The sequence below is a fragment of the Strigops habroptila genome, chromosome 3, assembly GCF_004027225.2.
Source record: "Strigops habroptila isolate Jane chromosome 3, bStrHab1.2.pri, whole genome shotgun sequence".
Taxonomy (NCBI): Eukaryota; Metazoa; Chordata; class Aves; order Psittaciformes; family Psittacidae; genus Strigops; species Strigops habroptila.
In genome coordinates, this window is record NC_044279.2 from 61,248,389 (window position 1) to 61,266,338 (window position 17,950).

At 40.3% G+C, this 17,950-nt stretch overlaps 1 protein-coding gene across 7 annotated transcripts in view; it reads right to left on the bottom strand.

Annotated features, from left to right (window-relative positions):
* Positions 1 to 491: 491 nt before the first annotated feature.
* LOC115605179 (solute carrier organic anion transporter family member 1C1-like) overlaps positions 492 to 17,950 on the bottom strand; it is a 31,031-nt gene continuing 13,572 nt past the window's right edge. For 3 of the 7 annotated variants that reach the window (XM_030479207.1, XM_030479209.1, XM_030479208.1), the window contains 10 exons: positions 16,992 to 17,135; positions 15,786 to 15,884; positions 14,668 to 14,910; positions 13,578 to 13,742; positions 10,042 to 10,237; positions 8,841 to 9,006; positions 8,214 to 8,398; positions 3,966 to 4,030; positions 2,633 to 2,750; positions 492 to 1,581 (listed from right to left, as the gene is read on the bottom strand). In XM_030479207.1, the coding sequence (XP_030335067.1) occupies positions 1,359 to 1,581; positions 2,633 to 2,750; positions 3,966 to 4,030; positions 8,214 to 8,398; positions 8,841 to 9,006; positions 10,042 to 10,237; positions 13,578 to 13,742; positions 14,668 to 14,910; positions 15,786 to 15,884; positions 16,992 to 17,135 (1,604 nt within the window). In that variant the 3' untranslated portion in view covers positions 492 to 1,358. The remainder of the gene's footprint in view (positions 1,582 to 2,632; positions 2,751 to 3,965; positions 4,031 to 8,213; positions 8,399 to 8,840; positions 9,007 to 10,041; positions 10,238 to 13,577; positions 13,743 to 14,667; positions 14,911 to 15,785; positions 15,885 to 16,991; positions 17,136 to 17,950) is intronic. The other 4 variants (XM_030479213.1, XM_030479214.1, XM_030479211.1 and 1 more) reach the window with 3 other exon arrangements.

A 17,950-nucleotide genomic window follows, 5' to 3' on the forward strand; every position in this document is an offset into this window, starting at 1 on the left:
TTGAATGGATTAGGTAGTTCCCTAATTGCATACTGTAAACATTTATCATTTATAAAGTTCAGTAAACTTCTTTCTTATACATCTGCTCTTCCTATGCATTCCCTAGAAGAGGCTTCCATCTGCCTCTGATCTGCAACCTCAGCTAGGTAGTGGGGTACCTACAGTCACTGCTGAGATGCAAGTTATGTCATATAAGATTGTTTTTCCAATATTATGATGACAGGTGAAGACTACATTTCATCATGTGTTCTAAAATTCTAATTGCTTGAAAGGATATCATTTGTAGTGGTGCTGTCACTATCATTTTCAGTGCAAGCATCCTTGAGATTTTGTTCCATGTTAAACAGCTCTCCATTGTATTCCCCACACCAAATTTATTTAATACCAAATATTGACAAACTGAAAAAATGATATATAAATTGATACTATGATACATGTCTTAGATTCAGCTAGCAAATACAAATTAAAAGGAAAAGCCCCAAATCACCTGGTCTTTGAATTCTTTTTATTGTTCCCAAGCTGTCTTGTCATAGCTTTTTAAAAAGCAAATCATATGTATCTTGTATCATGGTGTTACTACATTGCATAAAATGCATGGAATTATTCAGTTGACTGAGTACTAGCAAGTAGCAAGAAACTGCTGGAAACCTAAAAAAGCTCTGGGTTTATTCCAGTTTCTTTTGGACGATACTCATATGATCTCTTTGACTGCAATGACAACTTTTATTGCTGCAATTGTTGTGCTATAATAGAGCTACTTGAAAAAGAATCCCTAACTACAACATTTGATGTGCTGCATGTTATGGGTTGAATTCATGGGATGCCCAGAGCCCGTAGCTGATTTGTCTTTCTGGCAAACCACTCTTCCCCTGCCCCGTGCTGCACTGCTTGCAGGGGCGAGCTATGTGCAGGATATCCCTGCACCTTCCAGGTTGCCAAGTCAGGTTTTGTGCACCAGCTCCTCATGGGCTGATACCTTGGTGGAGAGAGTTATGTTGCAGCCTCCCCACTACCCCTCACACACAGGAAGAGGCTCAGGGGCAGCAGTGGCTGTTGCAGTTTGATGAGAAGGGATTGAGCTAAAGGGCAGCCATAGAACCAACTTCTTATCAGGGGCGAAAGCTGAACCTTCCCAGCCTTTACGAATCACCTCACTTGAGTGATGCAGACTGAGCAGGACAAACGTTGAGCAGTGTTTTCAGAGCTGTACATGTGCTAAAATGGTTGTCTTTGCTTTTGGAAAATTACATGAAGGTGAATGTTTTCAGGGTGGATGCTAAGATACTGCTTCATTGATGATGACTTTTTGCCTGGAACACCACCGACTGGGTAAATTCGTGGTGGAGATCTCAGTCTTCCTAAAGCCTAGTCTCCTTTTCTGGCCAGTAAGTTGTCTGAATTAAATGGTCACTATTGACAAAATTAGCTTTCCTGCTCTTTGTCCCACGGGTGCCTCTCTCCCCGTTGGCTGAGAGGGTCTCATCTTGTGGAGAAGACCTTTTCCGGAGAACCCAAAGGACAGCAACACTGAAGAAAATGGACACCGTGCCCAACACCAAAGTCAGCCCCAGGTACACATACCTGAGAGAGAAATGATCGATCAGAGCCTATTTCAAAGGCAACATACAACTAGAAGGCATCGAGGACACATTCATATTTTCATGAGGAAAGGCTGAGTATGAAGCTCTTCCAGCAAGGTGATGACCCTGTAGATGAGAGTTTGCCAGCTCACCCAGGTTAGGTATGGTGTGGTCTGTGGCTAAGAAAGTGTCTCAGGCATTGACTGACCTCCTCCACCCCAATGTGCTTCAGTGAGAATAACATATTCCCAGGGCAATTAATCTAATTTTCAGTTGCCTCATAAACAGTACCAGTGATAAGAAGACCCTTTGATGGCATTTTTGCTTTACAGGCATAATGACAATAACAACAACAGCAGCAACAACAACATCATTATGTTTTATTAGCTATGAGTCCCAGCTGAGCTTTTGTTCTTTTCTTCGGATTTTCAAAACAAGATGAACCCTCCCCTCATGTTTTTTTCCTGGGTGTGGGGGGAAGGGCAACCAGTTCTCTCATTTTCCTTTTACCATTGTTATTCCATTCTCCATTTCTGGTAATATGTCTTTCATGAATGCAGTTCAGATAATTACCCTCCTCTAGCAATAAACTGATAAAGACAACACTGTGCTTAAGCCTCAAGATAAGCCAAGCATGCTTTGTGGCAACCTTGGCTTCCTTTTTGAACATGAAGCAATGATGAAGCTTAGCAGCTCGTTTACTTATTTACTTACATGCATGTACTCTCACAGCAGAGTTGTTCAAAAACAGGCGAAGCGTTAGCTGAACTTGAAGTTTTAACAGCACTTTTTTGGGTGAAAAATCAAGTGACTAAAATATCTCTGGCTGATATTGAAATAAGATGACGCCCCCCTCCCTCAAAGAGACTAAACAAAAAAAGAATGCTAAAATCTGAGCATTATTGTTAATATTGCTAGTCAGCTAGTCAGACTCTTTCATTTGGCAACAAATCTTTCACTCAATTTTTCTGAAGAGAAACTATTCCACCAGTGCTAGATATAGATGTACTTAAAGAACACAAGTTAAAGAATGAATGGAGAAGAGCTGTTACCTGAGTGCACTGGAGTCATAGAGTTTGCACGCTCCTCTTCCGCCACATCTTTTGCTTCCCCATTTCAGGCAAGAGGTATCTATGGCCATTCCAAAATATACTGGGGCTGGAATTCCCGCTGGGTGTGTTTAGCAAATAAATAGAGGCAAGAAGGTTACTTTCCAGGATGATCAGTTCAGATCTAGAAACATGTTCATGTAGAACATCAAATAATACACTCATACAGCCATGATATTTCCACACTGTTTGCTGGTTCAAGAAGTTGTGCCTTGTGTTGCCCAGGCACACACCTCCCTTTCCTCGCTGTGGGGAATCAGGGTGGGGAGGAAACGCAGCTGAACATCAAAAAGCCTGTGGAAGTCAGCGGAAGGAGTGCTGGCCATGGCTTGGCTTCCTTGCCCTGAAGGACCTCTGGGTGGTGGGAGGGGAAAGGAGATACTTCTTTCTTGAGGGCTATGGAGCCTGTTCAGCTTGGGGGTGGGGGATGTCCTGTGTGTTGGTTCTGGGGCATGAGAAGGGAGAGAGGTAGCATGCCTGAGAGCCTGCAGTGAGGCTACAAGTATCCTGCAAGTATCATGAGATGCTACTGAGGCAGGGGCAAACCTACTGCGGTGCTTGTGGGTGGTGGAAAAGGAAAACCTTACATCAGGTGTAACCTGGGGAGCCACCCATGGTTGCTGGAGATAAAAAGTAAGCCTGGGGGGAAAATCCTCATCTGCAAAAGTATGAGAAAGAAGCCAACAACTTGTTTTGATGTCTTTTCATTTGCCTCATCCACCTCATCTAAGTCTTCCCTATTTAAATAAGTGACTTGCTTCTAGCTAATTACTGCCTCTTCTATGATTACCTAGATGATCTTAGAGTTTCCAGGTCACTGGCATATCATGGTACCCTTGATTTTAGAAAAAACTTACAGGTGGCTCTACCACAAGGCTGCAGTGAACCCTGCCCTCAGACATGCCTGTAGTTAGATTAATTCCCTTAGAAACTAACAAAAATAGGCCTGAAAAATTATCACAAATTCTGAGCTATAGCTGTTCTGTCATGCTTGTTGTTGAATAAGGAAATAGAAAAAGTAATTTTGATGTTAGCTTCATAGCCCAAAGGATCACTTGTCACCTCTACAGGCATTGTCCATGTATATTTTTATTATACCTAAGAAGCAGTTATACAATTGATGAAATATAAAGCTGCTTCTTTTTCCTATTTTTTTCTTAATCATGTCATATTAACTTGTCAGACATCATTCTTTCCAACAATCAAAGTTTAATTCTAGGATAAAAAATTAGTGAGGAGTATATTAAGGTATACCTAAGAGTACAACTCGACTTACCAAGTACTCTTATTGCCAGGGTATAGATACCAAGTGCAAATGATTTCAAGTGCGGTTTAATGCACCTAAAAAAAAAAAAGGTATTAAAAAGAAATAAAGAATTGACTGTGGATAATTTGGACACAAATAAAAAGCAAGAGGAAGGAAAGAAATGTCACTTTTTCCTCCTTACTGACACTGACTTAACAGAATTACAGAAATGTGTAAATAATGTGATAAAATCAGAACAGCATCTACGAATCCTGAACATCTCTATTCAGTATCATATTTTAAGAATGTGGTGTATTTTAAGGTAATTCTTGCACTTAAGAGTTACTAACACAGGACAAGAAAATTGTTTGTGAAATCGTGCATTGTTGGATAGCCTTATTCAGTTAAATACTCTCTGAAATTGGGACTTATGACCCAGGCTAGTACAAGGTATTTAGGCACTCAGTTCCCATTGCACTATATCTAGGATCATGATCTCACCTCCTGTAAAGGTAAATCCTCCAAGCTATTCTCTGACAGAACAGAACATTTGCATTTGGACTTTTCTGAGCTTGAAGCAGGTGTACAGCACAGACATCAGTCCTTCTGGCTCCAGATCAGCTCTGCTTCAGGCTTGGTCATTGTCCTGGCTCTTGTAGGAGGGTAGAGGCAGCAGGCAGGAGCACAGCTGCCTTTCATATACGTGGTAGCAGCAATGTGTGTAAGGAGCCACTGAAATCAGTATGATTAATCTGCTGCTAACCTCAGCAGCTGCTCAAGCATGCTGTTTCACTCAGCATATATCAGACTGCCTATTATAATAACTAACCCAGCAAGAACCTGAGTACATGCTTTACTTTTAGCATGTGGGTACTTCTAGTCACACAGTTAAACTGGGACATGCTTGATATGTGGGGTGAGTAACACAGGTAATAGATGAAAGGGCCTGTTTTCACATTCATTCTATAAATATAAAAAGAAAAAAAATGGGCTGAAATTCAGTATTCACTGTGCAGAAACATAGCACTTTGAAGGTCAGTATACTTTGAACTAGGAAGGACTCAGATTCAGCAGAAATTCATGTAATCAGGAATACCTTTTAAAAAATAATAAAGACATTGCAGAACTAGCTCTGTTTTTTTCCCCACTAGTGATGTTATATTATTTCCCAATGTAGCTGCCAGAACAGCATTAAGAACCCATATTGTAAAGGCTGTTTCCCTTAATTTAGTGAAAATAGGAAAGCACGTGAAGGAAAATATGGAAAAGAACACCAAAGTAGCATGATCCAAAAGTTGTTGTGTGCATCTCATTTTGTAATTGGAGTACTTTGTTCTCTATTGCCATGACAATGGATTATCATCATATAGTCTGTTCTAGTGTGGTTTATATGGGCACTGCCACCTATGCAGGCATGAATGTAAAATGATTTTGAGCTGGAAGAACAATTTTGCCCTTATATCAGATTCATGCTACACAAGCAAGCCTCAGCCTGGAAGTTGTTTTAAACAAACGTGAAGAATAGAAAGCAAAAACTGGAAAATAAAAACAATATTTACTGGGTTTGCGATATTGGGATATTTATTATGTGTTCCATAGGATTCATATCCTGAAAATAATAAAATCTTCTCTTTCAGATGAAAAGAAGAATTTACTGTTTGTATTGTCTTTGCACTGAAACACACGTTTTTTGAGATCCTGAGTGAGATCCAAACATCTCGGGAAGATCTGAGACTTCCTTTTCACTGCTTACTCACCTGCTATTAATAGCTCATACTTAAACAACAGCTATCTGAATTGCAGGAGTTTTTCTCCAAAACATCAGGGCTTTCTTAAGTTTCTTGGCAATTTTAATTAATCTAATACCGCTAAGACGACATTTCAGCAAATGACTCGGTCACCAGCTATAAGCATATTTCAATTAATTCAGTCATGTAAACCCTTGAAGTAAATGTCACTAAATCTTATAGGCTTTTAGGGATTTAGCTGTATTTGTGCTTCATGGCAGGTGCAACAATATCTGCTCATCTGAAAACATAAGCTTGTTTAAGTGCTGGAATCTTATCGGAGCTGACTAAATACTGAATAATTTTAAAAATAGATCATTGGAAAACATACTTAATGAAGTCTGCAACTTGACCTTGGGACTATTTGTTTTCAAAGAGCATTTTTTTTTCTTTCAGGGAACAGAAGCACATTTTCAGTTCAAGCAGATTTTCAAGGAAAGTCAGTCAGTGATGGACTTCAGAAAAGCAAGTGTGAGCTTAAGGTGGAATTGTGCCCACAGGTTTTTCATCTGAATTTACTAAAATATGATTTATTTAGTTGCACATCAGATTTGGGTGCTTTTAATCCAGCAGAACAACATATAACTCCTCAGTTTCAGTTAAATGGCTCTCGAAGCAGAACGATTTTCAACAGAAATAAATGCTCTGGAGTAGAACCAATAAAGCTGTTTTGCTTATAAGAAATGTTTCATATGACAAAATGTTTTAGTATCGTTACTGAAAACCTCTCTAAGCTTTTCAAAGTAAATTGATTAAGTCCCCTGAAAGCAAGTTCTTAGGGTTGAGAAGTGCGGGCAACTCTGAGTGATTTAAGCTCATAGGTGTTCAACTATGAAAGTCTCCTCCCAGACACTTCTGCAGTGGAGACAAATTCAAAAGCAGGAGCATGGCGATGATGGTTTCGAGGTCCTGTGTGGTATCATGTCAGTACATTTTCTACAATGTTTTATGGATAGAAGGGGGGCATCATGTAAAGGGAAAAGGGAAGGAAACTGCATCCCTGCATAGCCGTATGGCCATATTTATACAACAAAAAAACCCCCTTGTGTCAGAAGCCATCACAGAGGGCAACCTTGTGGAAATTCTGAAAGCTTTGCTACAAGCTTTCAGCTTTTGAATCATCCTCCTATTGGTGCATGGACAGTTTGAGTGGTGCATAATATTTGCTAAGAATTGTCTAAAATGGATTATAATATGATTGATTGTATTGTATTAGGGAGAGGGAGAGATGCCATGTGTTTTTGCAGTATTCAATTGAATCCCTACGAGGTGGGTGGAGAAAGCTATGCAGCTTATATAATTTGAGGCATATACCTCACTGGCAGTGTTTGTGAATGGCAGTGGAAAATGATCCTCACCTCAACCATTTCTGAAAGTCTCTCTGTGCGTATTAATTCTGGTTCAAGTACTGTGCTAGAACCCTAGCTGAAGTTACATTTCTTTATTTAGGTTTTCCCATATACCCTATATTCAGCCACTAGTACCCTATATTCAGCTAGCCAGTTCTAGCACTGGCTTTTTCCATGTGACATAAAGACACTGACAATGACACAAGACCTGTTCCATGAAATTTCATTTGAAAACAAAGAGAATTTTGGGGTAAGAAAACACAACAATAATAAAGACTAGCTAAACTATACTTACTGTTGTTTTGTTTGAGAAGTAGAATGTACCCATCTGGAAATTATTTGGAAAGAGGAACTGAGAAAGAAAGCTTTCCAAAACAAAGTGGAGCAACACTTAGAATCCAAAAATTGCAAGAAGCTGACAGAAATCCAGATTAATAGCTGGAAGTATTAAATTCCTTTTGCACTTTCTAAAATTAGTTTCAAAACTTCCACTTGGTGATGGACAAATAGTTCCAGCAGTTAAATACATATTGGAACAATTCCTTGGGACAAGCATTTAATAAACCTGTGATTATTACAACAGAAAAGAAAAAAAAAAAAACGCATGCTACATCTATCTTTGTTTTGAAGAGAGAAATCTGGGACAGAACAATTATATGGAATAATAAAATGCACCAGAGAAGAAGAGTTGAGTGTAGATAGAGGGCTTGGGTCACATCACCTCTCTGTAGCTGTGCATCAGTATCCATAGCAAGTGGAGAAAACTGGCTTCCTATAAGCATATATGTGCACACACTGGCATGTGCAGAGCTAATTCCATTTGCATGGAGGCTGTTTAACACCATTCTGTTAATGTAAAAGGCATCAAGGGAAGTATAATTTGATATAAATGATAACCAGGCCTCCTATATTATGTTTAAAACCAGAAAGGTATTGCTGGTAGAGGTAGTCATAAGCACATTGTTGCTTCAATGGTAGAAAACTCATTGTCAAAGTATGATACTTTTCAATAGTAAAAAAATATTTTAAAAGCCACCTTGTGTAGTTCAAAATATTTCACAATAGGGGAGGAAGGAGACCCAGTTACACATGTCAAAACACCTTGAAAACATTTGGCAATGCTGGCAGAAATGAGGTCTTACCTTAGAAGCAGTATGTACCCAGGTGTGCCACCTACTGACAAAGTATATGAAGTGATAACAGATATTACTAGAAAATACAGAAACATTTTTGGACACTCATTTCCTTTTTGGCATGGTCCCACCACAGCTGAGGAGCTTTGTGAAGGAGATTCCAAGGTTCCCACACAGCTGCAGTTAAAAAATACCTGGAAGACAGCAGGCAAATATGTATGGTAACTGAAACAGTGGAGAAATGGATGTTCAGGAATTACACATAATGCATCTCTGGGCAGCCGAAACTTTAAATCCAAATTGGAAAATGTTTTTCAAAAGGAAAGGGCTCATTCATTGAAGAAGAGGTTTATAAAGAAGGTATCTGCTGTTGATGAATGTATGTAGTGGGCCTTTAAAATTGTTTTGGTAGCCAACAGTTAAAAAAAACCCAAACCCCTCCTAAATTATCTTCTTGGGATTTCTGCTGGAAATAGCATTTAAGAAAGTTTTAAATGTTGGTAGGAGATTGCTAGAAAAAACTGAGGAATTTAGGGCTGAAAAGGACATGTCCTACTCCATTTTAATCCACTATGACAGAACTGGTTGTAATAGGAAAATTACAACATCACATGTGGAAATGAGAGTTTGTCTTACAGTGTGTTCCCCACTGCCATTGGATGCCTGGCAGCCAGCGAGACAAGCAGAAATGTAGGTGACTCCATTTTCCCCGCAGATGGGGTCCCAGTCATTCTTGGAACATGCGCAGCCTGAGTTGCACTCTGAGTACAGGGCTTGCTCGTTATCAGTCATTTGTTTAGCTCTGGGGAAAAAGAGAAATTGCAAAGATGTTTTCTAGCAGATATGGAAGAAATCATTATCAAATCATGGGTTATGCTTTCTGCCAGGAACATCTGGCCAGACCTACTGTCTGTAGTCCAGTAAGGTGTTGTCTCTTCACATCCATGCAGTAGCGTAAATTCTTATTTCTCTATTATAAAAAGGATTTCACAATATCACACGTACTGTGACATAGCAACTACCTTATTAAGGGGCACAGCTAACATTTCTATTCATGCATTTTCACAGATTTTCTAAGATTTTAGTTGTCAGAGGCTTGAAGCAGTTTTAACAAAACTGGACAAAACGGTTTGCTTATTCCAGTAGCAAAGAGGGGAGTGAGTTACTCAGGCAAAACAGTTGCTCTAGAAGTTAGTTAGGAAATTATCAGAATTGGATTCATCCAAACTGAAGATCTGATACCTTGCCAGCTGCTGCTGAAGTCACCAGTGGAGCAGCTCCTGGGGCTGCTGTGGAGTAAGTGCTGGAGACTCCTTCCCAAAAGTGAGCTTTACAGAGTAATAGCATGGGTAAAAGTGACCAGAAAGTACTAGCCTCATGTGTACCTCACAGTTAACATAATGGTTAACTCATGGTAATCAATGAATCCTTCAGTTTTGAGTTCAGAGGCTATTAAATGCCACAGGTTGTTCAGCAGCGCAGAGGCAAGGAACAATTAATTGAATCTCACCTCCCCTACTAAGCTCTTCACATTTCCTAGGTTGAAAGGATGGTCTCATGGCAATAATAATTAGAAAGTAATGAGAAAAGTAATATCTGCACTTGTGGCATAAACCCCTCCAGGCTGAAGGCAACAATCACAAAAGGGTTCTGACACAATACCCACTGGAAAAATGGAGCGGCTTCCACTGCTTTGAATCAAATTTCTGGGAAACATATTTAGGTCAGTCACTCTCTTTTCAGCAATATATACTGGAATATATACACTGGAATAAAATCAGGAAGGAGTTGGGTTTGCAATAGTACGTTGTGCTGAAGCATGTCTTTCCTAGCATACCCATAGTATGACACGGTCAGTCCAGCCACATCTGAGTTCTCACAGCCCATTGCAAATAATGACAGGAGCAAAAGGTAACCAAAGAAAGATGATCCCAGGGAGAGTTTTGCAGCCCCTAAAACATTGATTCTGAATTTTTTCATGATCAGCCCTCCAGAGAATATGCCAAAGGCCACAGCAGGAATGTTGATAAGACCTGAAATCAAACAGTAAAATCTGTATTAAGGAAAACTACAGCTCAGTGGACTATCCTCCTCAGCCACAAAAACAACAGCAACAATAAGATGAAGCAACAAAATAAGGAAGATGGAGCATTTTATTTGTCCAGCCTTCGATTATTCCCAAGAAGGTGCTGGAACTGCTTGTCAAAACTTGCTTCCAAGGAAATGTTTCTTTGCTAATTCTTTGAAAGAGAGATGGTGTATAAGGTTTAGATAATGATCGTCCAATTTCTTAAGCTAGGTAGTTTTCTCCACTGTTACTTTGTCAGCGGAAGGATCAATGTAGTGTTAATTCAAATACGTTTGGTGTTATTTCTCACAAGATCTGCCCTGGGCACAGAAAAGTTACCTGGGGTATCGGGCTGCTTAGGGCAGCCAAGACAGTCACAGTCCCACTGCACAGTTTGAGACTTTGTTATAGACCTTCCCTGTGTCCTTCACCCATACAGCAACAGTAGGAGCAACAGGGGCCATGCTCTGGGGCTGTCCCACTCCAATTTTCCAGGGCAGCTCCTTTCCCTTTCCACTGACAGGAGGAGCCTGAACTGCTCGTTCCTGGAGGGTGAATTCAGTTTTATCTACAGTGTTATAAAATCTGGAGCAAGACCTGCTTTTTCTGTTTTGATTCAGCCATGAAACCAATAACCCCCTAGAGAACTCTTTAAGAGGGAGACAGGCAGTGGTATGTCATTGGCTCCATGCCTAGGAGACTTAGAGAAGTTCTCTGGTTTTGGTTGTTGAAACGCTCCCTTTGGTGAATGCTCCAACAGTAGAAAGATAGGTATAACCCCACGGACACTCTTGTACCACACTTCAGGCAATCAAGTGAAAAAGCATTGAAGGAAACATATAAAATTGGGTGACTATTAATCCTTCCTTACGTGGACAGCTTTGCTTAAAGCAGTGTCCATATTGATAGACATGGACAACAAGAATGAAAAAAATCCTGTTCATTACATGCAAAAAAGATGTAAATAGAAACCACTGTAAGTGATACTGCTCAGACAAGCAAGGTGCCCTTTGCTGGATTTCATTGTTACTGAACATGATTTTCCCAGCTTTACCAGCCAGTTCTGGGACATCATATTTCCCCTTGTGCAGGGCTGTGTGTGAGGTTTGCAGATTTTAATTCATGCTGACACCTAGTGGTGCTGAGAACCAAAGCATACATGCAGTAGCAGATAGAGTTTCAGAAGTTTGTTCAGGGGACTGGAGGTATTACAAAATTATTTCAAATGAGTTGATATAAAACACTACCCTATGACATTAGAGTCTAATCTGCATAGTAGAAGAGCACTGGAATCTATTTTGAGCCAGTGTTTGATCAATCTGTACACATGTTAAAAAATAGTGATTAAAATAGATGTTAGCAGGTATGTTTGATGTTAGAAAAAGCCTTATTGTATCTGGCAAACCCAGGAGTCAGTATCTTGGCTAACCACATGAGACCAGTTCAGTTACTGACGAGGTTCAGGAAGCTTCACTAGGGCGGCACTTTTCACTGTACACATACATGAAAATTGTACTTCAGGGGATTTAGAAGCAGCATCTGAAATGTAGCACATGTAAATTAAGAGTCACTATATATCAGGTTTCTCTTTTGCTTGTAAAACAGCAGTGGGATTGGAACTGGAAGCTGTGTGATGCACTGGAGCGTACCCACACTCTGCCTGCCCATTCCTATGCTGTTCTGCTCACTGCAGAGGGTTGGACTAGATGACCTTTGAAGGTCCCTTCCAACCCAAACTATTCTATGATTCTATGCGTTGCTTTTGTTCATGCCTTTGTCTCACAGCCTTACAGATAACTCCATTGCTTGACACTGGCATAAGGATTGGGAGGTGGAGGGAAGTGTGTATATTCAAGGAAACTCATAAAAGCACAGCAGGAGCCATTTTACTTTCTTGCACATTCCTTGGGTTGTGACTACTGAAAAATACCCTCTTATGACTGCCACTGATGTTTTTTTAATAGTGCTTCGAATTTCTCTGACAGTTCTGCTATCTATCAGCAAGATTGTGCTAGAAATTGCTAAAAAAAAAAAAAGAAATATGAAAGGAGGTAGGGAATGGGAAATAGACAGTGTTAGCTCTAGTTAGCCCCCAGCTTTCATAGCAAGGCTGAATTTGGGGAGAAAGAAAATGATTCATCCAGGATCGTTCCCTAGCCAAGCCTAGCCAAGCCATCTCACATCCTCTGTTGGATATAGTCCCTATGCTTTGTAAAATCAGATGGATCTTAATCCTCACTAAATTTGCACATACCTGAAAGCTTAGCTCCAGAAAATCTTTAAATACAATGAGAAGTACTATACTGAATGTAAGAATTGTTTTCTGGACTTTCTCTGGCCATTGACTATGCTTGAAGATTTCTTCTTGCTTTGAGGAGTTTTGTGTCAGGAAATTCCAGCTTTCATCTTCAAGGAATTAACAAAGCAAAGCACAATGGATCCATACAGCTTTTCTGCATATGTATACCTCTGTTGCTGTGCAACTAATGCTGCTCTAAATCAAGGTAATTCCCTCTGTATTGAATAGATGTAAACCTCTTTGCTGTCTAATGCTACTTAACCCCTGGACCTCAGGAACTGAGCCCAAGTCTGCATGAAGGTTCAGCAACCGGGCAGTCAAGTTCACCATCCTGAAGACATCTACAAAAGTGGCTACACTGGTCCCAAAAGGCAGAAGCAGTGTCTCTCTTGAGCTCCATGGGAGAGCTTGGGAGAGTAACATTACAACAGAGAAAGGCTCTTAGGTAAAGTTAGGGCAGAAATACCGATTCTTCTTTCACCAGCATCTCACTGAGATAATGTTCGAGTTTTAATGCATGTATTGTGTGATCACTGATATGACTTTGACTGCCTTTTATTTAACACCAACCTCCTCAGAAAGTAAGAAACCACTGGCAATACCACAGCTACTTTATGATCAGTCCTTTACCACTGAGCTGATCTTCCTTTAATCGAAAAAAATGAGAAGGGAACAGGTCTATCTGATAACAAATTCATGTAAAGTATTTTAAAACCAATTCTCTTTTCAACTATTCTCTTGTGCTGTACATACATTATTTTTCAAATTTCTTGTAAGATAGGAAATAAGGCATCAAATCACGTAATCTTGCGTAGATAAACTCAGAGCTTACTAGTGCTAAAGCAGAAAATAAATAACTTACCTTCTATGAGCTATTACTTAAAGACAGACATGGAAGGAGAAGAAATAAACATATCCTAAAAAAATTCCAATTTTCTTACATCTATGTATATGCCATTCCTAAAATGTCCCTTTTTAAGATACCAAGAAGCAGATATAGCATTACCTATAACAAAATTAGTTTTTGAAGATGTTTGCCCATACTGCTGTTCAATATACTTTGGCTTATATGTCACCATGCCAATTAAAGAATTGAACTGCATGATACTTGCACACAAATACAGAATGTAAACTGGATTCCCAAAGAGGTTTTTCAGTGACGGCAAGAAGTCTGCAAGACAAAACAGCAGAAATTATAACAAGGCCAGAGAAAGAATAACTGCTGTCAATAATGCTTTGCAATGTGTTTGCACCTTTCAAAGAAGGACTGCAGAACATTTCAGAAGAAATTCATGAAGTTCCATGATGCTCCTAAGAGCTCCTCCAATTCTGGATGGGGGAGCAGCAGAGCAAAATACTAAGTGTCAATGTCCTGGAAGACATATCTTGTTCTATGTATCTTCCTTTGATCTGCTTGGACCCGCTGATCCTTGAGGTCCTTTCCAACATGTTATTCTATGACTCTATGATAAATCAGGACTGATTTGGTGTCTATGTGTCCTCAACAACCACAGCATCTTTTAGCTTAATCTGGGGGCAGAGAGTTCTCAGTACAGCTGACACTAAGCACAGACATACTGAGTTACAGATTCAAGCACTGAGGGAAAATACTTTTGGTAAAGTAGGGCCAAAGAAATGCAACTGTGCAAAACAGCTTGTGTCTAAATCCAGATAGCTTCCTAAATACTCTATATAGTCTGTGCCCATCTTTATTCTGATCAGATATTGTATGTGTTTTTCTAATGAATGATCTTAAAGAAAAAGGTTTAGCAAAACCTGAGATTTTTTTTGAGCCTGCCTTCTGCAACAGTCTATATCTGTGAATGAAAATTTTTTTGCAGAGTTTCATGATATTTGCTGGTCCACTAACGTAATTTTACAAATCTCAGCCAGAGAAATTCTGCATGCAAGAGCAGGTCCAACAATGAATAATGAAAAGACCGTTTTTGTGCATACTAGTTAGGTGGAGAGTGACACCTGAAGGAAAATAGTAATTCTTAGGTCATTGAAATATAGCCTCAGAAAGTATAAGGTTTTAAAGTACAATTTAGTGAGAGAAAGACTCAACAGTCAAGAAATAAACTCTCGTGGCTTGCCTTCCATCTCAGCAATCTTCACTTGTTGCTGATAAGATTTTTGATGATCCTTGTTATCCTCAGTGATGAACTCTGACTGCTCGGAAGAGGTACTGGAATCCTTCCTGCCCTCTGGTTTCGGGAGGTGCTTGGGCAGGAACCAGAAGGGGATGCCAGCCAGAATACTGATCACACCTGCTATTAAGTAGCCCAGCCACCAGGCTCCCACCCACTGCACATCCTTGTGAGTTATTGTTATACTGTCTGGACAAAGACAAAAAAATGACAAACATATAAATGCTTTTTGAGATTGTTTGCTGATGACAAGGGAGGGGGTTTTGCAGGAACTTTCTCCAGAGTCCACCCCCACCTTGCCAGGTTTAGCTGTGCTGTGTGTCTGTTGGTGTTACAGGAGCAATTGTGGGAAGGCAGTAAGGACTTGCTGATTCCTGTGACACAGCAGCAGCCTTTCCCTGACACCGCAGGGTCCCCAGCCATGACACTCACATGTCCCCAGGAAGGCTGCAAGGGTCTACATGTGTTACTCCAGGTAGCCACACACTTGCTCCCGGTCAGGCTATTCTGCACAAAAGTGCCAGAGCAAAATGGGCTGGAAGTTTTCTCAGGGGGAGGGCAATCAGGACTCCTGGTACCCATTGCAAGACTGCTTTTCTGGGCAATGACACTGTACTACAAAATGCACACAGAGCTCTTGGCAGGATCCTGAGCCTCAGTCCTGCTTCCTCCCGGTGACATGGTTTAATGGTGGACTTAGCAGTCGTGGGGTAACGGTTGGACTTGATGATCTTAAAGGTCTTTTCCAACCTAGTTGATTCTATGACTCTATGGTGCCTGCTGTCACCCCAGAGACTCCTCACCGGCACATCTCCTGGGGGGCATCAGCCACAGATCTGCTGGGGCTGAGGAAGTGTCAGGCCTCCTACTTCCTCCACACCCATCTTTCTTGCTAGCCTTTTCTGTGTGGGGCATTGCATTGCTGTTATCCTTTTCTATTTCATTAAGTGCCTGCTCCATCCCTGCTAGCCGCTTAAGCCTGGAAAGTAACTAGATAGTTCTTGGCCTAAAACAGGCATTTCGGAGCCTGACTGAATTTTTAAAACTAGAGTTTTCTGACTTACCCAGATCTACAAAGCCAATGTCAACATAAAGTTTGGCACACAGGGATCCTAGAAGAAAGCCAAATATTGGCCCTATAATTGCAACTGTCTGTAGGCAGCCTGCAATAGAAAACAGGGGACTGTTACACTTCTGGGTTAAAAAGAGCGCTGGGTCTTGCTGCACCTAACAGCAAAGTGTGACATGTCATGGCTAACAAGTGATAGTCTTAAAATACTGAGCCAACCTTCTGCTCTCTGGCACATTAGTTACATCAGTTTTTCAAGAAGAAAAAAACAACAATAAAATCCCCCACTACACTCACACTTCAACTTCTTGCTGTCATCCAATTAAAGAATGAAATTCAGCCCAAAGGAAAAAATAAGTCAGGGAACTTAATGGCCTAAACTCATTAGCATCACCAATCTAGAATTGCTAGAAACAATTTAGCTGAACAGATTAAAATAACTGGAAAGCAAATGACAGTTATTTAAGTTACTCATCACTTTCAGTGCTGGTGGGCCCTGAATAGGCTGAAAAAATCACTTCGCCTTGCTACCCAATATTAACCTGTTTCAGTACATTTCAGCCAAATCTTCTGACTATTTTGAATTTTCAAAATTGATCTGGAGATCTGGGAAGACTGAATCTTTTACAGAGAGGACCTGAGTTTTTGCCTTTTGCCAGGCTGCAAACTTCTCAAGACAAGATGTTGATGGGGAAGGAGTTTTTGATAATATTTCATGTGAATGTGCAGAGGTCTTCAGACAATGGACACAATAAGAAAACAGTGATACCAACTTTTTAAGCCTCAGTTTTTAAAGCCTTATTGTTTATAATTCTACCTGAAGCTGGAGAGAATGTTTTGAGTGCCTGCCAAATTCTATTTTAAGTGCTTAAAAGAGTACATGTTTTTTACCACTTTCCAGAGAACTGAATGTGCACAGAGGCTCAACAGTCCACATCCAGAAGAATTAGGAAGATTAGGGTAACAGCAGGAACCTAAGGTCAAATTCTTTCCTAAAGTTAAGATAGTGGAACTGTGCTTGTATAATTAAATGGGAACTTGGTCCCTTGAGTATACAAGACTGTTAAATAAACTTTAATATTGGAAATTATGCAAACCAAACAATCAGGGCAAGTTAATTCAGTAACACTCATTCCATTATTCCGAATGACTCATGTTGCTCTGGTGAAAAATCCATTAGGAAAAAATATATTTATTTTACCAATGTATAAGGCAGCATTTTCTTCAATGGTGTAATCATCAATGTATGTAATTCCCAGAGGCTGGATAGGAGTTTCACCTATTCCACGCAAAAGATTTCCCAGTAAAACATAGATCCACATGGAAGAGCCTCCTTTTTCACACCCTGGGTACGTCACAAGAGAGACAACAATGATGTGTTTTTCATAACAGTGTGACACTGAATGCACAGGACTTCTAAGATACTTCTAATGTGGGAAAACCAGTATGAAAACTGTGAAAAATGTTTTGTGGGGTGTAGGGATGGCAACTTTAACCCAATGAGCTTGAAGAAGACACTTTTAGCATGAACTGCTTGCTTCAGAGATATTAGAAGTTGGTTAGTTTTATAAATTTATCACCACATTCCATTTTAGAAATCTTTTTCAATTCTTTCTAACCAAAACTGGGATCTCCTAATGGAAAGATTTGGGAAACAGTGAAGATAGTGAGCATTACCAACCACATCTAATCCGCAGGTATGAGGATGCAAACGTACTTGTTTTGTGAAATACAGAGGGTTTGATTTGCTTATCCACAGCTTATTCATGGTCAGGCTCCTTGCCCACGAGGAACTCAAAGCACCTAGAGGGGAGACAGCTTTGTGGTGTGCAAAAAGGGGTCATGGGCAAGGAGGGAAACAAGAAGTGGGGTTTGCAGGTTGGGAGACCCAAGCAGCTCTTTCCAGTGGGCCAAGGATCTAAAAGCACATTTCCTGGCAGAGGGAAGACCATGACTTTCCAAGGTCCCCATGGGAGATTGGTGTTTCTGCAAGCCACAAAGCTGCAGAAAATTGCTGGAGGAGACAGCAAGGCTGGAGGAAAGGCTGCAGCCTGAAAAAATCTCTTGGCAGTGGGCAGTGGCAGTTATATATTTATTTTAAATAATTTGCCTCAACCAGTAGATCTGGATTTTCTGTGGGAAGATTTATCTTATTCCTTT